Raw genomic sequence first — 26,559 nt, 5'->3', positions numbered from 1 at the left:
CCAAAGGCAAAACAGGGAGGTGCTGGGAGAAGGTACAACGTCGAACGGCTACAATCGCAATAGATTGCCTTCCTTTTCCGACCGATCCTCAATGCTGAGGATATGGAAGGACCACTTCTGCAGACTGTATAACGGCGATAAGATGGGAAGAACCAAATTCCACTGTCAGGCAGGATGATCCATTCAACATAGACGACGAAAGCCAACAATCCCGTTCTCCAGACTTGAACGAAGTAAAAATTACCATATCGAAACTGAAGTCTAATCCTAATCTAATAAAGTCACATTACGGCAGATCCTGGACAAAAGACAAAACCCAAGAACACCAAATCGACACCCACCATCTTTTCATCGATTTCAATGCCGCATATGACAGCATTCACAGGGCCGAGCTGTATAGAGCCATGTCTAGTTTTGGCATCCCTGCCAAACTTGTCAGTTTGTGCAGGATGACCACGGAGAATTCACGCTGCTCCATAAAGGTTGAAAACAACTTAACAGAACCTTTCGATTTCAATAAAGGGTTTGTAAACGGTGATTTTTTAAGAGCTTGAGAACTTTTTTTTAAAAAAAAATGCATAAAATTTGTTAGATTGGTCCATTACATTTACTTTTTGAAGATAATTTCATTTAAATGTTGACCGCGGCTGCGTCTTAGGTGGTCCATTCGGAAAGTCCAATTTTGGGTAACTTTTTCGAGCATTTCGGCCGGAATAGCCTGAATTTCTTCGGAAATGTTGTCTTCCAAAGCTGGAATAGTTGCTGGCTTATTTGTGTAGACTTTAGACTTGACGTAGCCACACAAAAAATAGTCTAAAGGCGTCAAATCGCATGATCTTGGTGGCCAACTTACCGGTCCATTCCTTGAGATGAATTGTTCTCCGAAGTTTTCCCTCAAAATGGCCATAGAATCGCGAGCTGTGTGGCATGTAGCGCCATCTTGTTAAAACCACATGTCAACCAAGTTCAGTTCTTCCATTTTTGGCAACAAAAAGTTTGTTAGCATTGAACGATAGCGATCGCCATTCACCGTAACGTTGCGTCCAACAGCATCTTTGAAAAAATACGGTCCAATGATTCCACCAGCGTACAAACCACACCAAACAGTGCATTTTTCGGGATGCATGGGCAGTTCTTGAACGGCTTCTGGTTGCTCTTCACTCCAAATGCGGCAATTTTGCTTATTTACGTAGCCATTCAACCAGAAATGAGCCTCATCGCTGAACAAAATTTGTCGATAAAAAAGCGGATTTTCTGAACACTGATTTTGGTAATAAAATTCAATGATTTGCAAGCGTTGCTCGTTAGTAAGTCTATTCATGATGAAATGTCAAAGCATACTGAGCGTCTTTCTCTTTGACACCATGTCTGAAATCCCGCGTGATCTGTCAAATACTAATGCATGAAAATCCTAACCTCAAAAAAATCACCCTTTACAAGGTGATGCGCTGTCTTGTGATTTTTTTAACATCGTACTTGAAAGAATAGTGCAGAGCTTTCATTGACATAATCGGAAAAACTCAGCGTAATGTCAATAGGGCTTTTGTGAGTATTGAGGCAGAGGCGTCAAAAATGGGTTTAACGGTTAATGAGCAAAACAAAGTACATGCTGTCGTCAAGAAGGGACATACAACACCGACGTCTTGGTCAAAACGTCACCATTGACAGACGTAACTTTGAGGTAGTCAAGGATTTCGTCTACCTAGGCTCCGCTGTAAACGCAGAAAACAACAGCAGCGCTGAGATCAAACGAAGAATAACTCTTGCTAACAGCAGTTTCTTTTGATCTTAGAAAGTAACTGACTGAAAAAGTCCTCTTTCGAAGGACCAAAATGTCGCTATATAAGACCCTTATCATCATCGTCCTGCTATACGATGCAGAAGCATGGACTATGACAAAAGCGGATGAAAGCACCTTGGGTCGTTTCGAGAGAAAAGTTCATCGTGTGATCTATAAATCACCCATAAATGCTCAATTGGATCGAGATCCGGGGACCAAATACGCACCTCGTGAGCCGTATGTTTCGGGCCATTGTCGTGCTGAAACGTGAACTAGCCTGTTAAGTTAAACCTTTCAGTACTTTTATTCAGTTTTTCTTTTAAAATGTTAACACAGGTAAACTTTTTGTCCATAATTCTGTCCATAAAAACAAGCTTGCCCACGCTCTCAGCAGACATGCATCCCCATACCATCACGCCTCCACGGCCGTGTTTTTTTGTAGGTGCCAAGTAATATTTTTGGAGTGCTGTATTTGGTTTTCTCCAGACTTTTGGATGACCATCACAACGGAAAACGTTAAACTTACACTCGTCAGAAAAGAGTACATCATTCCAAAAAACGTTTGGCATGCTTCCGTACTGAAAGGCATATTCCAAACGTCTTTTCTGGTTAACTGGCGAAATCATTGGCTTACGCCTAGCAATAGGTACGTTGCATTCAGCTTCATGGAGTACTCTTCATATCGTCATAGGGTAAACTGATTTCCCAAATTCTAAGTTGACTTCAGCAGCTATTTCAGTTGATGCAATTTGAGGGTTAACTCTCACTTTCCGTACAATGCGGCTGCACTCACGAGCATTTATAACCCGAGGACGACCAAAATGTTTTACACTTTTAAAGTTTGATTCCCCTTTGAAACGGTGCACAACGCTGCGAATTGTGTATCGGCTACCACCCATAATTTGTCCAATCTCCGCATATGACCTGCCTTGACTATGTTTCCTTCTTTTTTGGGCTCATTATAATACATTTTATTTAATTTTCGCAAAAAACCACTGGTCTCCAAACAAATAAAACTTTTTCTCAAAAACTGTAACTGCAGTTTTTAATTTGGCTGACAGAACTGTCAGAAAGCTGTAATTATTTCAAGACAAACATACTGTGCTAATAATTTTATTCTGGAGAAATAAAGTGTTTTCTAACTTCAATATTTTTTTCTTTAAACCTGAAAAACTAATTTAAATTAAACTAACTACGTTTGATAGTACATACATATGTATATGCATATTCCAGACAAACAAAATAACAAAATAGCGTGTTTCCAAGGCTCAAAATGTTGCATCAAAGTTTAAATAGCTTGCTGTGCCAATAATTAAGTGCGGCACTGTACATACATAAATGAAAACCTAGCTCCTAAAATATAGATATTTAACAGTGATTTACTCGTATATGTGTTTTTAAATATGATTTACTAATTAAAAAAAAAAGCTGTTTTATTTTTTTACTTGTTCGATGATTTTATTAATATCTTTACCTTATAACAAAGAATTATAAAATAAATCATATAAGATTATTATAAAAAAAATTATTTAAAATTTGTGTTAATTTTAATCTAATAACAAAAAATATATTATTAATTGACTTGTGCTAAGAGATTCATTAGTTTTTTGTTTTTGCATTTTGAGTATTGTTTAAGTATTTTTTGACTCTGAGTAAAAGACTATTAAGTATTTAAGAAGATAGGTTTTTAAGTACTGTTTTCTTTTTGTATGTAACCACAATGTTACAATTCATCATGCTTACTGCTCTTTTCGGAATAAACTTTAAATTCATCATGACTGCTTACGAGTTCAGCAGCATTGGAAACAAGTTCAGCAAATTCCTCTGGATCGAATTCATAATTGACAAATTTGGCATGTGCTCCACCCTTCTGTTGATTTTCTTCGTCCTTTGTTTTAAGTTTTGATTGATCCTTCCAAGTTAAGTAGTTAACCCCACGCAAACGTGCTAGATCCTTGTAACAATTTGGATCTTCGCAGTTATATAGTTCAAAAATGGTGGCCCAGTTGGGAAGAAATAGCAGATGTGTTAATCCAGCTCCATGCATTCCAATAAGAATATCCGTATTTCGAATTATTTGCAATTGCTCTGAGAATGGTATACCTCTGAAAAATATTTAAAAAAATATTGTTTATATTTTATTTTTACGATTTAATTTTTTTTCAAATCGATGTGAGAATTATTAAGTTCACATTTGGTTATATTAATTTTGAAAAATAAGCATTTTTAAATTCATTAACTAAAAACAAAACATGATAGGCGAATTCAAAAATTCTAAATTAATCTTTTCGGTTTCAAATTGTCCACAACTGAAACATTTATAAAGTGAAATGAGACAAACGCTAGGTTTAAAGAACATATCAGAAAAATGATAATAATTAAATAAATGTTCACATACTTTTAAAGCGAAAAAGTACCACATCTACCGGATTTGCTAGAATATTATTCTTTAAGAAATAAATCTATCAAACATTTAAACGTTTTCGTTATACTATACTATACTATACTTTGTTCTTTTTTTGAAAATCGATTGAAAAGGAGTTATTTAATGTTAAAATGCTATTCATCCAGTTAGCGACATTTGTATGCATAACACTATTAATAAATAGGTCGCGGAACAGTTTATAGAGAACCAGCCCCTAATATTGTCAGATATAAAGGGGACCTACAGGCAGTACGCCTGAAAAAAAACTTTAGGTGGGATTGAACCCAAGACCTTTGGCTTGACATTCCTACGCACTTTTTTTTTAATTCATTTTTATAAATTCAATCTAAAACCTATATAACATTTTTTATTTTTCATATTTTGTTGTCTTTGTTTTTATTTTTATTTGGATTTCTTTTTGTATTTTTGTTGTGCCACCATGGCTAATCTACTTAAAACTAAACCCTAAAACTATAAAACAAGTATGTAAGCCGGCCAAAGCTTAAGACCCCATCCCGACTACTCACTATCAAGTGCCGATTGAAGCCACCAAAACTGGTTCTCCTGCTTCACCCTATCAGTTCCGTCCTTTTCCTACACAGCCCTACTGAACCGAAGGAGGTCTGAGAAGCTCTACTCCGCCTTGTGCCATGACGTCCCGATTGTACAGGAGTCGCCTATCTACGGTTCGTCGTCTGACGTGGTAGATTATCGGAACTGCCAATTTATTCTGTATCAGACGGCATCTATCTAAAAAGAGGAATGCCTCTGGTGGAATAAGGCCACCCAAGCGTGCACTTTCAAAATACTCGTCGTTCGGATAGAACGCCCCGAAAATTAAATTGTTGGTCGAAGACATAGCTCTTGCAATGTGACCTCGAACGAGTTTTATCACGAAATTGTCAATTCTGTTGATTCAGGCCCCGTTGTATAGGACCTCGTTTGAATAGTAATGCACATAAGAAGATTCGTCTGTTCGATATAAGCTGGTACAGCGTCGTAAACACTGCCGCTCGAACACCCGAAACTTTTCCATCTGGGAAGGGGCAACGTTGAACCACACAGGACAACCATAAACGATCATTGGCCGTATGAGGGCCATGTAGCAAATTACCTTCAGTCTGGGGTCAAGCCGACTGCTAAAAAACAGCCGTTTCGTCAGAGCGAAGGCTCCTCAGGCCCTGGTCAGAGCAGCATTTATATGTCTGTCGAAATATAATTACTGATCTAACCAGATACCGAGGTACTTCACTACACTTTTGCTCGCTAATGGCTGCCCGTGAAGATCAACGATGACCAACTTGCGCCAATTCTTACACGTATCCCTCGTGGCCCCAGCCAACGGAGTCCGGAACAGAATTGTCTCCCACTTCTGGACATTTATTTTCAGTTTCCAGTCGTCGCAATATCGCTGAATCTTGTCGAAATCACGCTGCAAGAGAATTCTAATAACCTCAACCTTTCGGGCCGATCTGTACGCAATTATATCGTCGGCGTACGCAATTGCCTTTGTAAGACTAACTATCAGATCGCTGGTGTAAATGTTGAAGAGAATCGGCGAATTCACCGCTCCCTGTTGAAGACCATTTTTAATTGTGAATGTTGTGGTAGAAGTTACATTGCCACTTTTGACAACAAACTTTCTACCGTTAAGCATATCATAGAGTATATACAACAATCGCTTGCTTATGCCAAGCCTGCTCAGTTTTAGGTAAAGACCCTCTAACCATACGGTGTCAAAGGCCTTTTCCAAATCAACCAGAACAGCACCTGTGCATTGTTGTTTTGATTTATTCCATTGGATATCAGAAACGAGTTTAGACGCAGCATGAATTGTGTCATGACCCCCCTTGAACCCGAACTGTTTATCCGGAATTATTTTGTTGTCCGCAGCCCACTTAGTCAGAGCCCTATTAATGATTTTTTCGAAAACTTTGCTGATGCTCGGAAGAAGACTTATCGACCGAAGATTTGACGGGTTGGAGTTGTCCTTTCCCTTTTTCGGGAGAGGATGAACCACAGCGGTCTTCCAATGCACTGGATAATATGCATTATTCAGTGCATTGTTGAAGAGTGTGGTGTAAATGTCAATTCCTTCCGTCGGTAAATGTCTTAGCACAACGTTGGATATACCATCGACACCTGCCGACTTTTTATTTTTTATTGACTTGAAGATGAGTTGAAGCTCAACCTTCGTCACTAACAAGGGATTTGGTCCCGTTTGCTCGGCGATTATGGCATTTGCCAAGGAATCGTCATTGAACCGCATGAAACCGCGGTTCTCAGATCGCCAATGAGTGATATTATTACGGAGGTAAAAGTGATTAAGTAGGGCTCTGTTTTCCAGGTCGTGGTTGGGGCGAATGCTGACATTCACCTTGTACACTTGCTGGAAAGCAGCTCCCACCGCCTCCACTTTTTCCTTCGGATCTTCAATTATGTAAAAGTCATCGTCAAAGATGGCTTCCTCTGGATCTATTTGCGCTGTCCTGAGTACGTCTCTGTTCTCTTCAGTTCTTTGGAGTTTAAGACACGGAAGGTCATTATCGTTTTTTTTCCTGAATATCTTGTTGATTTTGGGGAACATACTAGGATCACTCGAATTAACTGACCGGATCTTGCGGTCCCAGTACTTGTTAATTGATAGCCTGTAGTTCTCCTTAATCGACAGATTGACATTTTTTATTGACGATTTCAGTGTCCTAACCTCCAAGTCGCGTGGGTCTGTACGTCGTCTGTGCAAGTTTTTGAGTCTTGTCAGTAAGCCACTCTTGTGCCTACGTAGTGCGTCAATTGTCGCGTTTCTGTAAGCGTCCATTTGGTCCCGTTCTTTGTACTTTGGGATTGTCCGTTCCATCGTTCGTTTTATTGTTTCGTCCATCTGTTGTAAGTGTTGGTCAATTTCTGTATTTGTCAGGTTTCTGTTGTTTGGTGGGGCTATGTCACTCGAACGAAGTTCTCTCGCTAAGGCGTTGGTGAAACGAGGCCAACGCATCTTACTGTAATTGTAAGAATGCGTTGCAACGTATTCCTCCAACTCCACGCGTTCGTTCGGAATCTGCATTACAGCAGCCAGTCCGCAGTGATCACTGTCGTACTCGACTGTCTGTAAGCAGTTTCGCGGGTGATTACCCATTTTGTCTGTAACTGTCAGTCTGGTGTCGTACAGAAAAGATCCAGAAAGGAGCCGCTTCTTGGATACGATGGCCTTTCAGTAGCCAGCAGGTCGACGCCATATTCAACGCTGTAAAGATTCATCAAATTAAAAAGATGATTACCTCTGGGATTACTATGTTGATTTCCCCAATCTTCATGTTTTGCGTTGAAATCACCGGCCAAGATGAAATAGTTTTCTCCCAAGCTCAGTTTAAGTTCCCTAAAAACAATTTCGAGTTCTGATGCAAAGTAAGTGACCTGCGGAGCTCCAGCCGCATAAGCCGCAATCATATACATCCGCTTCCCTTGAGAGAGAGATGCATACAACGCATACTTCTAGCGTCTTGAGCTTTCGCAATTCATTGTTGTATATGACTTTATAATTAATGCCTTTTCGTATAAAGAGAGCGACACCGCCCCCTTGAGTGGAGTCGGGCCGGTTTCTTCTTACGATATTGTAATTTTTATGAGTCAATTTGTGTTTATGGTTTAGCTTAGTTTCGCTAGCCATAAACACATCGGGACTGTAGTCTTTCAACAATTGGAACATATTGGCTCTTCGTTCAATCCTAATCAGTGAATTTACATTCACAGCTAGGACTTTTAGGCGCGTCTCCGGCAGCGCGCCCATTATGGTCTAAATTGCGCCAGGCCAGGCAACAAAGAGTAGAGATGATCTACCCTTTTGCCTTGCTCCTTTATCTGACTTTGCAGTCCTGTTAGTTGACCTTGAATGCTCAACAACAAGGCTACAATGTCAGGCTGCACCTCTGGTGCCTTAGGCACAGGGGCCTTTGGGGCAACCGTTGGTGGAGCCTGTCTCGTGTTTCCACTCCCTGACACCATTTGGTCGTAAGAGAATTTGGGATCCACGAATTTTTGTATTGGAGCCTGTCGAACTGTTCGACTTTTTTCGGCTTTTTGGCTGGCCTGTTTCTGTTTCATTTGTTGGACCTTAGGGCAACCCCTATAACTAGCCGGGTTCCCTTGGTTTCCACAAAGGACACACTTGAGCAGGGTCAAATCCTCAACCCGCTCATTCCCCAACTTACATTCTCCTTCTTTGTGGGTTTCTCCGCACCTGACACAACGCAACTGCATATTGCAGTTGGCATTGGCATGGCCAAACCTCTGGCACTTCGTACATTGTAGAATGTCGTCGTGCCTTTTTAATGTCTCCCAGCGTACAGCTTGATTTTCGAGAGATGTGATTCTCTCGACACTATTAAAGCTGCTTTGGGGCGATAATGTTACGAGGAACATTGGCAGCCTATAACCCCCTCGTCTTGACTTCACCGTAGTAAAAGGCTTGACCCCGATAAAATCGAGATCGTCACTGGCTTTTTGGCGGAGCTCAGCTAAGAGCTCCTCCGCTTCCGTGCAGGAACTTATGCCCTTCAGAAGGACCGAATTGAATTTTTCGCTCTTCGGCGTGAAACTTACTACCGTTAAGCATATCATAAAGTATAAACAACAATGGTTTGCTATGCCAAGCCTGCTCAGTTTTAGGTAAAGACCCTCTAACCATACAGTGTCAAAGGCCTTTTCCAAATCAACCAGAACGGTACGTGTGCATTGTTGTTTTAATTTATTCATTGGATATCAGAAACGAGTTTAGACGCATCATGAATTGTCTATCCGGAATTATTTTGTTGTCCGCAGCCCACTTAGTCAGAGCCCTATTGATGATCTTTTCGAAAACTTTGCTGATGCTCGGAAGAAGACTATTATCGACCGAAGATTTGACGGATTGGAGTTGTTCTTTTCCTTTTTCGGAGAGGATGAACCACAGCGGTCTTCCAATGCACTGAATAATATGCATTATTCAGTGCATTATTGAAGAGCGTGGTTTAAATGTCAGTTGCCTTAATCGGTAAATGTCTTAGTACAACGTTGTATATACCATCGACACCTGTTGACTTTTTGTTTTTTATTGAGTTGTAGATGACCTGAAGCTCGACCTTCGGCACTAACAAGGAACTTGGTCCCGTTTGCTCGGCGATGATTGCATTTGTTAAGAAACCGTCATCGAACCGCATGAACCGCGGTACTCAGATCGCCAATGGGTCATATCATTTCGAAGGTAAAAGTGATTAAGTAGGGCTCTGTTTTCCAGGTCGTGGTTGGGGGAATGCTAACATTCCCCATGTACACTTGCTGGAAAGCAGTGTACAACCATCACGCTGCGGGTACTACATCATGTAGCAAACTATAAAAAAGTAAATATTGATTTTTTCACATCTTTACACCTAACTTACTTCTAAATATCGCGGGGTTAACATCTGGTCCAGTGAAAATATCGCTATATCCTTCTTGGATAAAACATAAGTATGAAAATACTATACTACGTTTAGGTCCACCATTTAAACTTTAACTATCGCTACCCATTTCTGTAAATTTGTACCGTCGTCTGAGCAATTGTTAAGTATAGCTAAGTTAAAAGGGCATTGGTATGTGACAGGCAAATAAAAAAAATACTGACAAATGCATCATTTTTGATAACAGGATCCCGGGTCAGTTTATTATTCGTTAAAAATACTACCAAATTATTAAAAATTGGATTAAAGTTTTTCAAATAAGTCCCAATCGATTCATAAAGAATAATATATTTCAAGCAACTAAGTCAGATTGAATTTAAACTCTGCTTTCATCTCTGAGATTTCAAATTCAAATTTTTTACACTTCTGAAGTTATTTAAAGAGTTCAGCCCATTAAGATTAAAATTGGTATGGTTCTAAAAAGACGAATAACTGATGTAGAAAAACTTTCAATTCAACTTCATTACACAGAGTAATTTGTATAAGATGAACCAAAACGCTAGAACAGACTAGGTTTAGTTAATAAATCGTGTTGGAGGAGGGGGAGTGGTAACAGCAACAGAGTCAACCTACACTATTTTGAAAAGTCTGAAACTCATTCCTTAACTTTATATTTAAATGAAGTCGTTTATGTAAACAGTTTTTGAAAAAATTATTTTTAAACTTGAGATTAAAAACAATTTTTTTTTTATTTAATTTTTAAACTAATCTTTTTTAAAATTGTTTGTAATATTTTTCAAAATTGTATGTTATAACTTGTAACTTTTGTTTTTAAGGGTCAATGTTCTTACTAATTTTCAGTAAAAGATAGAAACCAGATGGTAAAATGTTTCTTAGTTCTGCAGATAACTTTAAGAGGTTGGAATTGAAATATTGTATGAGTCATAATACTGCAATTAAAATATTGAATGTCAAAATTATGTGTTACAAAATTCTGTATGATCAAAATTATGTACGTTAAAAATTATGTGAGACATACTTCTGTATTTTAAAATTTTGCTTAGTCAAAGTTCTGCACTTCAAAATGCTCTTAATTATCTGAACTCTATTTAAGGAGCACATTTTAATATAGGTTCAATAATTGTTTTTAAATATTTTGTATTCATTAATTGAATTATTTTTATATCTTTTCATAGATATAGTTCAACGATATTTCGGTAGGCGCTATTTTATTTGTAAAAATTAAGGATTCTGTGTCTTGAAACTGAAGACCACCCACAAGTATATTTAATAAGTTGTATATCAGATGAGTACGGCAGTTATTGAAGGAAGTGCACATTTTTTTTTTACCATAGCCCATGGCCATATATTTTTAGATGCACTTTAGATTTTATGCAAAATCTCAATTTCCAGCTATTTTAATAAGGTTTTCGAATATTGTAATGCATTTAAATTATTTTGTATGCAGAATATAAACAATTTCTTACTTTTTTATAGAAATAAAGCAACAGACACATAGATTTTTTTTAAATTAATATTTTTAGTTTTTTTGTTAGTTTTGTAATTTATTTCAATATTTTGTTGAACCTCCTTTTGCTTTAAAGAGAGCCTTAATTCTGCATGGCATACTGTCAACACATGATTTGACTGTTTCCTGCATTTGTGGGTTGAATTACTCTTTCAATAATTGACCGCATCTTTAGCTACTTCCCTCTTCATCAGGTCCCACACGTTTTTAATTGGATTCATATCAGGGCTGTTTTCCGGCCAACACAGTTATATTTCCCCCTCAAATAAGTTTTTATGGACCGGGCTATGTGGCATGGAGCTCCATCTTATATAAAAATGTATGGTTCTCCATTTGGGAACGTTAAAAATATTGCGTATAATCTAATAATTATATAAATTTTGCAGTGCGTCTAATAATATGACCAGGAAATGTATATCTAAGCTTTTATTATGCGCACTGAGTAAAAAGACGCATTATCATGTTGGTAGGCCAAGGTTATTGGTAACAAAATATTTAAATAAATACAATAAATATTTTCAAAAAGTTTTCAGTCTATCTATGAAAACGTTTTACCGAACGTGCTATACGATCGCATTTTTTTGTACGAATATAGCAATATATAATACACAGGTTAGTTTAGCTTAACGTGGCTTAGAATCCACACACTTAGACTACAAGAATAGGCCCATTGTGATATCACATGAATCTAGAGAATTACTTCTTACTAGTCGAACCATTTTGAGTTTTTTTTAAAGCGAAGAAGATATTTGATATCCTTTTTAGCTAGTGCACTGGGATTATCAAAAGAGTAGTCTCCTAGATGAAGTTTTCGTCTTAGTAAAAGAGCAGGGCAAGTGCAGAGAAGGTGAGAGATTGTTTCCTCTTCTTCTTCGTCCATACAGCTCCTGCAGAAGTCATATTGCGTGTCTGCCAAATTCTAAAAATTTGCTCTTAACTATCGCAACTTAATTGTAATTGAATATAATATTTAAAGTAAATTCAAGCTAAGCAAATAATAATAAATGGTTAACTTGACAGAAAACTTTAACAAGTTATTGTCCTAACTAAGTAGCATCCGTGTCATGATGGTTAGTGCGTTAGACTGTCATTCTAGAGGTCTTGGGTTCGATCGCTGATTGTGCCACCTAAAGCCTCTTGGGAGGAATTGACAAATTCTCAAAGAGTAATTCTTGCCATGAAAAAGTGATTTCTCAAATAAGCCGTTCGGATTCCGCATATGAACTGTAGGTCCCCTCCATCCCTGCAATTACTGGCAAACAGGAATGGTTGAGAGTTGTAAGTCAATAGTCCCTGGTTCTCTACTTACTGATGCGCCACCTAATTTTTTATTTTAATTTGGAATAAATAACATTTATTTATCTATCAGTGGTATACAAAAAACGTGGTTCAATTTAATTTGTTTTTTGTCATTTGCTGAAACTGTATAAAAGTTTCAAAGTACTTTTCATTTGTTTTAATTTATCAACAAATTAGATAAATTTCTGCACCTGGTTTCTATTTTTTATTTTGAAAATTAATTAAATTTTAATTTAAAAAAGTAATTTTTTTCAAAAATTATCTACTTAAACGACTTTTGTTATGTTTTTTGTTTTTAATATAAATGTGGGAAGTAGTTCCTTCCTTCATCTCAACTCACCTTTCGAATGATATTCGCCTCACAAAATAGTTTTCGTTACTGCTTATTGTTTTAATCAGTTCATCTTCATTTAACACTTGGCGATACTTTGTTTTTCGTGACAAAAATGTTATGCGTATCTTGGAATTGATTTTGGAATGCATTGGAATTTGGAGGCGATGAGTTATAAACTCTGAAAATGCTCGAAACAAACCACTTTTTTCGCATCCATAAATCTATAGAAATAATTAAAGAAAACAAATTAAATTAGACCTCGTATTTATTTGAAATACTACTCACAATTGGCGTGTTATAGTACAAACCGAATATCATTCTTGGTAATAACGGAAGAACCAGATTTTTGAAACACACGACTTTTCCCCTCACATTGTCTAAATTCCAGACAGGATTACTAGTAAATGCCTTGAGCGTTTCCGCAAAAGGTGATTCGTATTTGTATGATTCCCATATGATAATTTGTGTATCCGTGTGGAACGCTAATGGATGGCTTTGATTGACAAATAACGAAGCGTATAGGTTGATAAAATCACAGAAATGATGGTACATATTATAATTGGCATCGATTTTCATAATGTAAGTGGGTTTTTCTACGACTATATCACATTTGCCATCATCGGTTATAGGACGAAATTCTTTCTCTTCGAAATATCGAAGCTCCGGAGCCCAGGATTGCAAGGCACCCATGTGTTCGGTTTCGTTCATGAGACGTTTACGGTGAAACCGGCAATGACCACCGATCTGACCTTGACTTAATACATCCATGTTATACCTGATGAGATCATTTCGTTTCGATAGATCTCGGAAATTCATGATAATGTTTCTACCTCGACAGAAGCGCAAATATTTGGAACACTCAAGGGATGAATCCTCCCGGTAGGTTGGCTCACACATAACCGTCAGTTCACTGATTTGCTGCTTTATATAACCAAAATCGGCTTGATAAAAGAAAGTGTCTAATTGAGTCTGTTTATTCTGCACCCATCCAGTGTGATCTCCGAGGCATTGAGGCGTTTGAAAGTTATTCGGTGGATTGCAACTGGCTTCATGACCCCAACAAGCGTTCCTGTTTGAAGCATTTTTTAAGATTTTATCGTATGGACATGTATCGGTTTCATGGCATTTGTCTCTGAGTGAAGGGAATGCATTGAAGTAACGCACCAGATGATCAGGTGGCAAATTTAGATCCGGAAAGTCTTGGTGCGATGTGGTTGAGTAGCTTATCACTAAAGTTAACATAAGTACAGTGGGGAACTGGGCACAGGAATTCATTGTATTTTGTAATTTATAATTTTTGATTATTCATAAAATTTAGAAGAACATTATATACAATTTATTGTGTTTGTACTTTCACATGTTGGCAAGGATTTGTTTCATTTTTAGACTTTTTTTGTAAAGCTATCCGCAATGCAAAGGTAAATAAAAATTATGACATTTCTATTTGTGACATTTCTAAAACATAATGAACGTATTCAGCAAAATAAAATATTTGCTGTCAGTTTAGTTTGTATCTACATTGAACGATTTTTCTAGTGCTGAAGACCGAACTTCGACTTGGTAACAGGTTATTACTTTCTTACTTACTTAAGGTGGCGCTACAGTCCGGGGCGGACCTGGGCCTCAACCAACATGCGTCTCCAGCCAGCTTGGTTCCTAGCTAGCTGTCTCTTGTTTTGCACGCTAAGTTGGTTGAGGTCCACTCCCACCTGGGTGCGCCACCTGAGTCGCCTCTACTGCGCGGTCCCTCGGGATTGTATTCGAAGTCCTTCTGGGCTGGAACCGTATATGTCCATCCGCTCTACACGACCTAGCCATCTAAGCCTTGGGACTTTAATTCTTCTAACTAGGTCAGTGTCGCTGTACAGCCCGTACAGTTCGTCGTTATATCTTCACCTCCATTCTCCAAAAATCAAACGAAGAATTTTTCTCTCGAAGCATCCTAAGACGCTCTCATCTTTCTTTGACAGAACCGGGATGATGAGTGTCTTATAGATGGTGATTTTACATGCTCGAGAGAGGACTTTACTTCTTAATTGCCTTCTAAGTCCAAAGAAGCAGCAATTTGAAAGAGTTATTCTTCGTTTGATTTTAGCGCTGGTGTCGTTCTCTGTGTTAATAGCGGTGCCTAGGTAGACAAAGTCCTTAGAACCTTAGCTGTGCATAGTGACGTTTTGTCCATGACGTAATTGTTCAATGTCCTTTTTTGATAACAGCATACACTTTGTCTTGCCCTCATTGACCACTAAACCCATCTTGTTCGCTTCCGTCCCAATGCTCAAAAACGCTACACTGACATCACGCTTTGATCTTCCAATTATGTCAATGTCATCTGCGTATCCGAGTTATTGGATGGACCTTTGAAAGATTGTGCCTCTAGTGTTGACGGTTGAGTTTTGCACAATTCTTTCCAGAACGATATTGAAGAAGTCGCATGACAGTGCATCGCCATTTCTAAAACCTTTTATGACATTAAATGCATGGGTGAGATCTTTACCGACGCTTAAAGAGCAGCGTGCATTCTCCATCGTTTCGGATGAATTATTTGCAATTGGAAAACCAGTTCGACAAAGAAATAAAAATAAACCAGGCAACCATATTAGATAAAACATAAGAACTCTATTTTGTAAGTATCATATCTATCACTCTCAAATATTACAATCGTAATAAACAATCAGCAAAACAATTTCGCCATATTTTTTTTGACAATTCAAACATTTAGTAAAATACTTCATAACAAATTATTACAAACAACGCAAATAATAATTCTTTTTATCTTAATATTAGGAAACTTTACAAGTTTCGTCATGAATATCGCTGTTGTTCTCTCCTTGTGGCGAAAGTGCTCCACCTTGAAGAACTTTGTTGACTGCGGCTCTAGCCAAATAACCAGTTGTTTCTGCATAAACCAATGCATAGAAAGGAGATATATCTTTGGTTTCCAGTTTTTTATTATCTAACTGAATTTTATTATCCTAAAAACAAAAATCATTATGTAGCTCATTAAAACAATTTATAAAAACAAATTCACAATTTGCGTCTTACCTTACAATACATAACAAAAGCTTCTATAAGAATTTCGTCCAAGTTAAGGGCCTGTGCGAATCTCAGTTCCGGATTTCTACTTAGAATTGTAGCGATAATACAAATCAATTCAACTGTTAATTGACGACGCTCAGGTTGCTTAATGCAGATAAGTGTTTCCTCGACAAGTAAGGAAAATGTCAATTCACCCCGACTCATATTGGTAAGAGTAGGAGAAGCAGGAAGATGATGATTTTCAGTTATAATACCCTGAGGAGTTCTTTGCAAAATATCCCAAACTTTGTTATAGAAGTGTTTTGGCACACGGCAAAGCGATCCTTCAAGTTGACGTCGTTCCAAAGTTGTCAATCTAGAAAATATTGTTATTAAAATTCGTAAAAATAATGTACGTGGTTAAAAAGAAAAAAATAATACTTCTCTTCAGCAGCCCATTCGCTAACAGTCAGAACTTTTTGAAGCAAAATACGCACTTGGAAAGGCGAAAGATTATCCAAGTCACAAGTTTTTTGACCAGCAATTCGAAGATAGATTCGAATAGCTTCAAGAACCCAACCAACTCTAATCTAAAGACATAAAAAAGTTAAAAGATATTTGGAATAATTTTATACATTTATAGCTACCTTAAGAATTCCTCTGAACATATTGGGGTTTGTTGCAATAAGTCTGCCACAATATAATACAACTTCTTGTTGCAACACAGCTTGTATAACATTGTAGGGTTGCACGCTAGTATACATAACATTTTGTATCTCGGCGGGTGTCATGGGTTTGTCAAAAACTGTTTCCTTCTGACCAATTACTCCAACAGTCAATTCCTTGCCGTTCACCAAAACGGTTGTAATGAAGGGACTTATAGAATCTACAATATGATGCAACAAGGAACTGCAATACCGAACTGCTCTCCAATAACGTAATGAACCAGCACGATGATAAAGTTGTGTACAGGCTTGGTTAACACTCATTCCATTTACTTCGAATTGTGGTCCTTCGCGCGTCAAAAGGTAGCCCCAAAGTTGACACAGCGCATATATAGAATCAGTTTTACGAAGGGCTTCGATAATATCGCTAGTGGGTTTTGACATGTATTCCTAAATGTGAAAAATAAAGAAACCAATAAAATAAATTCATCCAATTAAAATTAATAGAAAAGAATGTGTCAATGTGCACTTTGGTTTTCGAAAAACTATTGGGTAGCTATCATAGTCTTAGAGCAGACAACAAACTTTAGGAGGATATACAGACATGGACATTAAAAAAAACAAAGATACAGTAGCTAAGAGTAAAACCAATTAAAACAACAACATGCACTGGAAGTAGTTTTAACCGTTATCAAAAAATGTTAGACTTTCATATGCAAAATAACATGGGTTTTATTTTTGTTTTGCTTGTTGATTGTTAGGAGGTGAACCGTTCCTTAGGTAAGACTATGTTTTTGGTGGACATTAAAGTAGAAACATATTGAAACACAGACCTTAATATTTAACTAGTATCAAACATACTATTTTTTAATATTTTTGTTTTACTTTTATGAAACATGAGTTCACTTTAGGAAGTAAATTCAAATTATTTTAATAATATTACAATTAATTGTAAGTTCGTGGTAAGCATTGTTCCCTCGAAGAGAAAGCTGTCATTTTAGTTCTACGAAGTGAGGGGAAATCTTTGAAGGAAATAGTCAGAATTATGAGCAGATCTCACAGGTTGATTGCAAAAGCAATTTGACCACTGAGAGCCAAAAAAACAGAGGGGAAACCCCAGCAAAACAACCCCAAGAAAAGACTTAAAGATCATTTGCGCCTCAAAAAAAGGAAAAGAAAATATAACAATTTTGACTGGATGGCCTCCATGAAAGAGGCAAAAAGTGAAGGAATGTTTTGTAGATGGACGAAACAAAGATAAAGTGATGTCAGACAAACCGTTAGAAGGCTTAATTTTAAAGAACTGAATCCCAAATACATCCAGAAAACGGTCAAGAATGTTGGCGGCTGTATCATACTTTGGGGTTAATTTTCTTGGTATGGCGTTGGACTAATACATTTGGTTGAGGGTAAAATAGATCAAAATATGAAGGTGAATATCATGAGGGATACGATGCTGCCTTATGCGGACGAGAACCTGCCTCTCAAATGTGTTCAACAGCAGGACAACGACCCTTAGCGCACATCCAAATCTGCTCAAAAGTATTTTAAGGACCAACAAATCAGCGTATTGAAGTGGCCATCCTAATTGCCTGACTTAAATCCCATAGAACATTTTGGGGGAGATTTAAATGCGGGTTTGGGAAACATTTAACAAAAAATTAAACCGAACCGTGGAGGATGGTTTAACATAAGTGGCACAATAGTTCAATTGACAGATGCCGCCGATTATGTCGAACAGATATTAAAATAATTTTTAAATCCAGAATAGCTTTGCATTTAATTTAATTCTTTTTATCTATTTGAATCTAAACGAAATTAAATTTGTTTACATTTATGGATTAAAAATATTTTATGTTATAATTTTACTACAATGGTTAATTTTAGTTTGAAATAAAAAAATGAAGACCAAACTTGAAAAAAAAATCTTTTTAAGTCAATTAAAAATTGAAAGTTTAAAACTCTGCTTGGTGTTGCTATTTTAATGTCCATGATGTTTTAAAACATTTATCTTTGCAATTTTGGCAGATTATTTGAACAAACCTACGAACTTTCTGTTATAAAAATCAGCCAAAATTAAAAAAATATTTATTTTCAACATTTCACCCTCGCCAAAAAAGTTTCGGTTCTATAAATTGAACTCCCAATATTGATTGTTTTCTCTTGTACCCTTTTTGGTACCAGATTTCGTTTTCGAAGTTTCATAACAGAATTTTATAAAAGTCCAACCCGAAATATACAAACATGCCAAAAGTATTGGCATAGCTTTGATTTGTAAAACTAAACTGTTCATAAATTAATATGAATGTTTTTTTTTTCTAATTCATTTAAAAAAAATTTCATTTATAAATTTTCTAATAAATTTATAAAAAAGGACATCTTTTCATTATTTCCCCTACAAAAAAATTTAATTATATAAAAAGAGCTCAGTTTGTCATGAGAAAAAGTATTGGCACATCCTATAATTGGTCTCTTAAACCTTTTAACACTTTCAAATCATTTCATCTACCGTAGCTGCACATTTAATATTCGTAGCTAAATAATGTTTAATATTCTTGCAAAAATAAAAATTGAGAATTTTTGTATAAACATTTGTTAAAGAAATGTTAACGATGGGTAGGACAACTATAAATAAATAAATTAGGTGGCGCAACAGTCCATGAAGAACCAGGGCCTAGTGCCTTACAACTCTCAACCATTCCTGTGTGCGAGTAATGTTGTCAGGGATGGAAGGGACCTACAGTTTATATGCCGAATACGAATGGCTAATTTGCGAAAGCACTTTTTCATGACAATAGTTACTGTTGGAGAATTTGTCAATTCTCCGCAAAAGGCAGTACCCGTGAAAAGACTTTAGATGGCATAGGCAGGGATCGAACCCAAGACCTCTTGCATGACAGTCCAACGCACTTTTTTTTATAATTCATTTTTATTAATTCATTCTTAAACCTATCTTAAAGCTAGACAAAAATTCATAAAACTAGCCTAATTATCCATAACTTACAACTAACTTAATGGTCCATACGGACACTCTAAGTTAAAATATGACACTAACTACTAATGCCTTTCGGCCCTAAGATCTATTTTACTTCAATTTAAATTTTATTTGTTTTGTATTTATTAGAAAATTATGAGAAAAACTAATATCAAGGTCCTTTTTTATTTTTACTTACAAACTACTTAAAATTAGGTCCTTAAATAAAACTTAAAGCTAACTTAAACTACCTATTCTACCTATAAACTACTTAAAACTAGAACAACCACAGCAGCAAATTTTACATTTTTTGTTTTTATATTTTATTGTCTTTTTTATGTTTTTATTTTTTTTTTATATTCCATGTTTTTTTTTGTTTTATTTTTGTTTTGTTTTTTTTTTTTAATTTTATTTTTTTTTCTTCCACCATGCCTATTCTACTTAAAACTAAACACATTAAACTATAAAACAAGTATGTAAGCCGGCCAAGGCTTAAAACACCATCCCTACTACCCAATATAAAGTGCCGATTGAAGCCACCAAAACTGGTTCTCCTGCTTCACCCTATCAGTTCGGTCCCGTTCGGACACAGCCCTACTGAACCGAAGGAGCTCTGCTTTGCCTTGTGCCATGACGTCCCGATTGCATGGGAGTCGCCTATCCACGGTTCTCCGTCTGACGTGGTAGATTAACGGAACTGCCAATCTATCCTATATCAGACCGCATTTGTCTAAAAAGAGGAATGCCTCTGGTGGAATGAACCCGCTCAAGCGTGCACTTTCAACAACGCCCCGAAAATTAAGTTGTTGGTGGAAGACATAGCTCTTGCAATGTGACCTCGAACGAGTTTTATCACGAAATTGTCAATTCTGTTGATTCGAGCCCCGTTGTATAGGACCTCGTTGGAATAGTAATGCACATAAGAAGATTCGGCTGTTCGATATAAGCCGGTACAGCGTCGTAAACATTGCCGCTCGAACACCCGAAACTTCTCCATCTGGGAAGGGGCAACGTTGAACCACATAGGACAACCATAAACAATCATTGGCCGTATGAGGGCCATGTAGCAAATTACCTTCACTCTGGGGTCAAGCCGACTGCTAAAAAAACAGCCGTTTCGTCAGAGCGAAGGCTCCTCTGGCCCTGGGCAGAGCAGCATTTATATGTCTGTCGAAATATAAATATTGATCTAACCAGATACCGAGGTACTTCGCTAATGGCTGCCCGTGAAGATCAACGATGACCATCTTGCGCCAATTCTTACACGTATCCCTCGTGGCCCTAGCCAACGGAGCCCGGAACAGAATTGTCTCCGACTTCTGGACATTTATTTTCAGTTTCCAGTCGTCGCAATATCGCTGAATCTTGTCGAAATCAAGCTGCAAGAGAATTCTAATAACCTCAACCTTTCGGGTCGTTCTGTACGCAATTAGATCGTCGGCGTTCGCAATTGCCTTTGTAAGACTACCTATCAGATCGCTGGTGTAGATGCTGAAGAGAATCGGCGAATTCACCGCTCCCTGTTGAAGACCATTTTAAATTGAAACTTTCTACCGTTAAGCATATCATAAAGTATATACAACAATGGCTTGCTCGGCGATTATGGCATTTGCCAAGGAATCGTCATTGAACCGCATGAAACCCCGGTTCTCAGATCGCCATTGTGTCATATCATTTCGAAGGTAAAAGTGATTGAGTAGGGCTCTGTTTTCCAGGTCGTGGTTGGGGCGAATGCTAACATTTACCTTGTACACTTGTTGGAAAGCCGCTCCCACCGCCTCCACTTTTTCCTTCGAATTTTCAATTATGTAAAAGTCATCGTCAAAGATGGCTTCCTCTGGATTTATTTGCGCTGTCATGAGTACGTCTCTGTTCTCTTCAGTTCTTTGGAGTTTAAGACACGGAAGGTCATTATCGTTTTTTTTCCTGAATATCTTATTGATTTTGGGGAACATACCAGGGTCACTCGAAATAACCGACCCGATCTTGCGGTCCCAGTACTTGTTAATTGATAGCCTGTAGTTCTCCTTAATCAACAGGTTGACACTAACCATCATGCCACGGGTACTACATATAATATATATGTATGTATATAATAATAATATAATTTAAAATGTAATGCGTTAAAAATACATATACCAAAATAAAGCTTCGAATTAATTGCTCTTACCTCACATGACATCTGTTCTTCAACATAGCTTAGTGCCTTTGGTACATCTGTTAAACTCTGATAACCAATGTACTCATGATTAATTTGAGCAAAGGCATTCTCATTGTCAGACAAATCGCTTTGGTTCATGAAATCCAAATGTTCTACAAAGATCATTAACATTAACATATAAGTAAAACATCAAAAAATATGAAAATTAAAATTAATTACCTATACAGGAACTACTGATTAAATTTTGCAATCGACCTATGCGAACTTTCATTCCATCGCAGTATCCTTTCTTAAGCATGGCAAGCAAATCCAACATTTCTTTAAATTGAGGATCACGCATGTGTTCTTCTCGAATCAACAAACATACAGTTGGACGTCCTGATAAGCGCCAGTATTTACCAACAAACTGAAGTTCGGTTTTGATGTCATCTATAAGGAGTGCCATATCTCGGTACAAGTAAAAATCAGAAACTTCAAAGATGAGAGGGTAGCACAGAACACTCATGCCACAAATTCGATACACTTTGCTGGTGCCCAATGAACCAACAGGACGTGGTGGACGGCCTGTTAGTCCAACTTTGTTGTTAACTCCAAGATGTTGATAGACTTTGATTAATTCTGTCGATGACCAAATTTGGACAGGTTCGACCTATTTTTGTGTGGTCGATAATATTCTGTTTATACTTTTCAAATTTTTCAACTTTGAAAAAGCTAAGCTCACCTCATGAGGTGTCTGAGTTTGAATACCATATGTTCCCATCATGGCTTGTAGGCGCATTGATTCGGCAATAAGTACGATTTGAACAACTAAATCGGTTGCTGTTCCCTGGAAAAAATAACAAGAATTTTTAAGGCGTGTAAAACGGACTTTGTTATTGAGTGATTTATTAAAACAAAAGGATTTAAGAAAAACTCAAAACCCATCCAAATAAAAAAATTGGAGAAAACGTTGATTAAAATTGGATAAAAAAACAGTCATGCAAAAGTTTTTAACATTTCTTATATATGAAGTATGTAAGTAGAATTAGCTTTCTTTGAAATATTTTGTGTTAACATAATTTACAACACAGTACACTGGAGTTATCTTGAGAAGCGCTGCTAGGTAAATAAGAACGCTTTTGTATTCCTTCTCACTTCAAAACATGAAGCACTTCTAGTAGAACTTGTGAACTTGTGCAAAAGTTTATTTTGAAAAACAACAAGATGTAAACACAAAACAAAATTTTTTGAATGCTTATGAACAAAAATGAACGACGAAAAAGAAAATATTGATGTCAAGGTGAAAGTGTTTAAAGGTGGTAGAGATGTTTTACAAATGAAAACAATTTAATTTTAAAGGCGGACAATATGAATTGGACGAACAGAAAGAGGTAAGATTTAAGAAATTCAATATATACATTCTTTAACAGCCTTATTACTGACTCGTGTAAAAACAAACAATAGTTTTGATAGTACTCCCCAAATTCCAAACGAAAATTAATTTATTAGGCGTTTTGTTTATGTAACTTCATTGTTGTCAAAGTCCTACGTCCTTACAAGAGTTCTATACCTTACAATTAGTTATAGTCTTCTTTCTTTCGAGTTGGTTTCGAGTTTCAAGTTTTCATAATGTTTGATTAAGATGTGTTCACTAATAAGATTGGTTAAAAAAGGTAATGGAGGTTGCAATCAAGGTTTTTGATTGATTCAGTACGAATCTGACGTCAAGACTAATCGATAAATTTTAATCATGAGTGGAGATGGATCAAAAGGAGTTTGAGGTTATAGGGACTGACTAACTGAAGCATACGGGTCAGAGGTTTTGCTAGGGATATAGAATGTGTGGTATGTTGCTAAATAAAAAGGCCGGTTAGATAGGGTTATAAAGAGAGGAGCGGTCAACTGAACCAGAAAGAATGTCAGCATTTTCTCCACGTTTCTGTAATGAGTTGAGATTTAACAGATGGAGGCGGTCACGAGGGTGCGATCAAATATTTTTCCAAAGAAGGTATTGAAGTGTAAAACGAAATAAAATGTACGACTGGGTCGAACGAACTTGCTCCTGTATGCAAAGAGTCTGTTTAAAAAAGTACCTATATAAGATTTAAAAACATACCTGTAAAATAAGTTTGTCTTCAAAGATATAAATGCTATTTGATTTGTCTAAAAACGTGTGATTCATCCCAAGACACAACTCATCCTAGGACAACTCATCAGGGAAATGAAAAATACTTGTAAGCATACTTTACGAAAACAGTTGTTTGTGTATTCAACTAGTTCGTTCAAAGCTTTTTCGTTTGGATAGCTTTATTTTAATTTCATATTAGAAGAACCAGGATGGAAAATAAATTATCTGAGTATAAAAAAGAGGCAGAACATGTATGTTTAAATTGTAAATCAATCAGTTTAAAAAAACAAGCATACGCTCTTTATATGTTGTCTACAGTTACAGTGAGGCTCTTGTGCCTTTAAAATTTAAATTCACTGATTGCTATAAACGCTTATAAGTAAAGCATTTCAGATTCCTCCTGTATCAAATTTTAATGATAGCTATAACCGGCCCCTAACTAACTGAAGGAACGATTTGTTATCGTTCATGAGGTTGGCTTGAGGTTTATGTAAATGTTCTTCTTATAGTAGACAATTGGGCATTTAAAGTGTAGGCAAATTTCCCTCAGCTTGTTTATTTGGTTACGTAGCGATCAAAGTATACGATTACACCAAGATAGGATTGAAGGAGAAACTCTACGTTGGATAGGAAGGGAAATTGAATAGTGTAGTTTATTGTAAAAAAGTTAGATGCTTTTTCAAAACAAATATATTTTTCAAAATCAAATGAAACTCTATTAATACAATCGTTAATTTTCAAATTGGGCTTTATGAAAATCGTACAAAATTGGATGTGGAGTAAGAGTAACTTCTAAGCACGAACTAGCAGCTAGAACGTTAGTGACAAGGGCAGGTGACGTTTATCAATAGCTGAAAGAATTTGGAATCAGAGCGTGTCTAATAAGTTACCTGTGTGGGTTGAGAATAATAAGGTCAAGTTATCGGTTCATATTATTTTAGAACGCCACTCACTTGACTGAGACTTGAAGCTGCTAAATGATTTACAAAAAGAAGGGATTACAAGTGCAATTTTATTATTGGCTCTAAAACTTTCCATTTAAGGTGTTTTAACTAATAGAAAAACACAAACCGTATACATTCATAGTCCTCAGCATCTTGCACATGAGCTACACACTGCGAACTGTGGATGTTCGCATACAACACAGTAGTTTTGTTCGAGCGTTTGAACTTCGTGACTACTTTAAGACTCTGCTTAATACACCTCAATCTTCCCCGCTTCCACAGTACGCAGCTCCGTTTTTCGTCGATGATTTTTTAGATGCTCCATTTGCAATTTATGAAGTAAAAAAGGTTATTGAAAAATCTAAAGCGGGAAAAGCTCCGGAAGACGACCGAGTCCCAGTAGAGTTTTATAAAAACTGTACAACCGAATTCCTGTCCGCATTGACGGAGGAATATAATAGAATATATGAGAGTGCACATGTTCCGGATAACATGCACAAAAAAGGACCATATGATATACCAGAAAATTATAGAGGCATTTCCTTTTTGAATGCTTCTGTAAAGATCTTTAGTACTCTGATTTTCAATAGGCTAAGACAGTGGATCGAGGATAACAAAATACTCAACGAAAATCAAGCTGGATTCAGGAGAAACTATTCGACTTTGGACCAAATATTCAGCCTGTTTAATATTGCGGAGAGCTTCAAAAAAAGAAAACAAAATCTTTATGCCTTTTTTGTCGATTTCCGTGCCGCTTTCGATTCAATTGCTCGGGAAGCACTTTTTTATAAGCTCTATAAATTGGGGATATCAGGTAAAATTGTTACCTTACTGAAAGCGATGTATTAAAAGAATGTAACCTACGTGTGGGATGGGGAATCTGTTTCTGAAGAGTTTCCAGCTGAAATGGGAGTAAAGCAAGGATGTATCCTGAGTACGTTACTGTTCAATTTCTTTATAAACGATATCGTAAAAGAAGTTGGCGGAGGCATCCAGTTTGCAAATACACAGATACCAGGGCTCATTTTTGCGGATGATATTGTATTTTTATTTGAAAGTGTTGAAGGAATGCAGCGAACGATGAATAGTCTGGAGAGGTACTGCAAAACTTGGAATTTAACTTTTAATTTAGAGAAGTCCAAAATGATGATATTCATGCGAGCAACGAAAAGTGGACTTATATGGGAGGCAGTGTTGTAATCGTTAGAGAATATAAATACTTAGGCGTATTAATCATGGCAAATCTAAACATGAAAAAACATTTCCAGTTGAAACTAGCGGAAGCAAAGAGAGCTGTATTTTCAGTGTGGGCCCGCTGTATTGAAAATAAATTCATCGAACACAGGGCATTAACATTTTTCATGCCACCGCAGCTTCTATAATGCTCTACGGTACTCAGGTTTGGGGGTACAACCAATTCGAAGAGGTGGAAAGATTACAGCTATATTAGAAAAAGTCAGCAACACCACATATGCAAAATATCTACAAGAAGTACAAACCTCACAATATAGAATGATCTACAGTCAACTCAGTACAGACCTACGAGAAAACACATACTTCCTTAACCATTACCCCCTGCATATGATAAGCATTATATTCAAAGTACGAGGAGAATTATTAAATTTAAATTTCATTCCTCATCGACCTGATCTGCCGATTTGTGGCCTATGTAATCTGAAGGAAAGGGAAGATACATTTCACTTTATTGCCAGGTGTGCCATCTTAAAAGAGTTTCAAGTGAGATATTTTGGGGTGGCCTCGATGGATTGGAACAACACCATGGAAGTTTTGAATGGAAAAGTAAGCTGGGAGATTTTATATAAATACACGTCAAGCGCACTGTGCTATAGAAAGCGTATTATCGAAGGAGACTTCTAAAATAAAAAAAAAAAAAAACAAAAACTACAATG

The 26,559-nt window shown here is 36.8% G+C and overlaps 2 protein-coding genes across 5 annotated transcripts in view; both read right to left on the bottom strand.

Annotated features, from left to right (window-relative positions):
* Positions 1 to 3,217: 3,217 nt before the first annotated feature.
* LOC129952904 (EGF domain-specific O-linked N-acetylglucosamine transferase) lies at positions 3,218 to 14,204 on the bottom strand. The gene is made up of 3 exons (XM_056065850.1): positions 13,066 to 14,204; positions 12,787 to 13,001; positions 3,218 to 3,885 (listed from the first exon to the last, which is right to left on the bottom strand). The coding sequence occupies exons 1-3, from the start codon at positions 14,053 to 14,055 to the stop codon at positions 3,504 to 3,506; spliced, it is 1,587 nt and encodes a 528-aa protein (XP_055921825.1). The 5' UTR covers positions 14,056 to 14,204; the 3' UTR covers positions 3,218 to 3,503.
* A 1,175-nt stretch (positions 14,205 to 15,379) lies between these two features.
* The window catches only part of LOC129952903 (probable phosphorylase b kinase regulatory subunit beta), a 32,508-nt gene continuing 21,328 nt past the window's right edge, over positions 15,380 to 26,559 (bottom strand). For all 4 annotated transcript variants that reach the window (XM_056065848.1, XM_056065846.1, XM_056065847.1 and 1 more), the window contains 7 exons: positions 22,320 to 22,424; positions 21,818 to 22,247; positions 21,608 to 21,750; positions 16,446 to 16,913; positions 16,240 to 16,388; positions 15,826 to 16,174; positions 15,380 to 15,755 (listed from right to left, as the gene is read on the bottom strand). In XM_056065848.1, coding sequence (XP_055921823.1) covers positions 15,564 to 15,755; positions 15,826 to 16,174; positions 16,240 to 16,388; positions 16,446 to 16,913; positions 21,608 to 21,750; positions 21,818 to 22,247; positions 22,320 to 22,424 — 1,836 coding nt within the window. In that variant the 3' untranslated portion in view covers positions 15,380 to 15,563. The remainder of the gene's footprint in view (positions 15,756 to 15,825; positions 16,175 to 16,239; positions 16,389 to 16,445; positions 16,914 to 21,607; positions 21,751 to 21,817; positions 22,248 to 22,319; positions 22,425 to 26,559) is intronic.

The sequence above is a fragment of the Eupeodes corollae genome, chromosome 3 (genome assembly GCF_945859685.1).
Source record: "Eupeodes corollae chromosome 3, idEupCoro1.1, whole genome shotgun sequence".
NCBI classification, from domain to species: domain Eukaryota; kingdom Metazoa; phylum Arthropoda; class Insecta; order Diptera; family Syrphidae; genus Eupeodes; species Eupeodes corollae.
The sequence above is the reverse complement of the archived record's forward strand: the minus strand, read 5'-3'. Positions and strand labels throughout refer to the sequence as shown.

Bases quoted from the DNA above. Each gene is read 5' to 3' on its own strand.
- LOC129952904 (XM_056065850.1), bottom strand. From the start codon at position 14,055: ATGAATTCCTGTGCCCAGTTCCCCACTGTACTTATGTTAACTTTAGTG. The intron at 13,002-13,065 runs GTGAGTAGTATT...TTATTTCTATAG, and splicing joins TGTACTATAACACGCCAATT to ATTTATGGATGCGAAAAAAG. The intron at 3,886-12,786 runs GTGAGTTGAGAT...AATATTTTTCAG, and splicing joins AGGCGAATATCATTCGAAAG to AGGTATACCATTCTCAGAGC.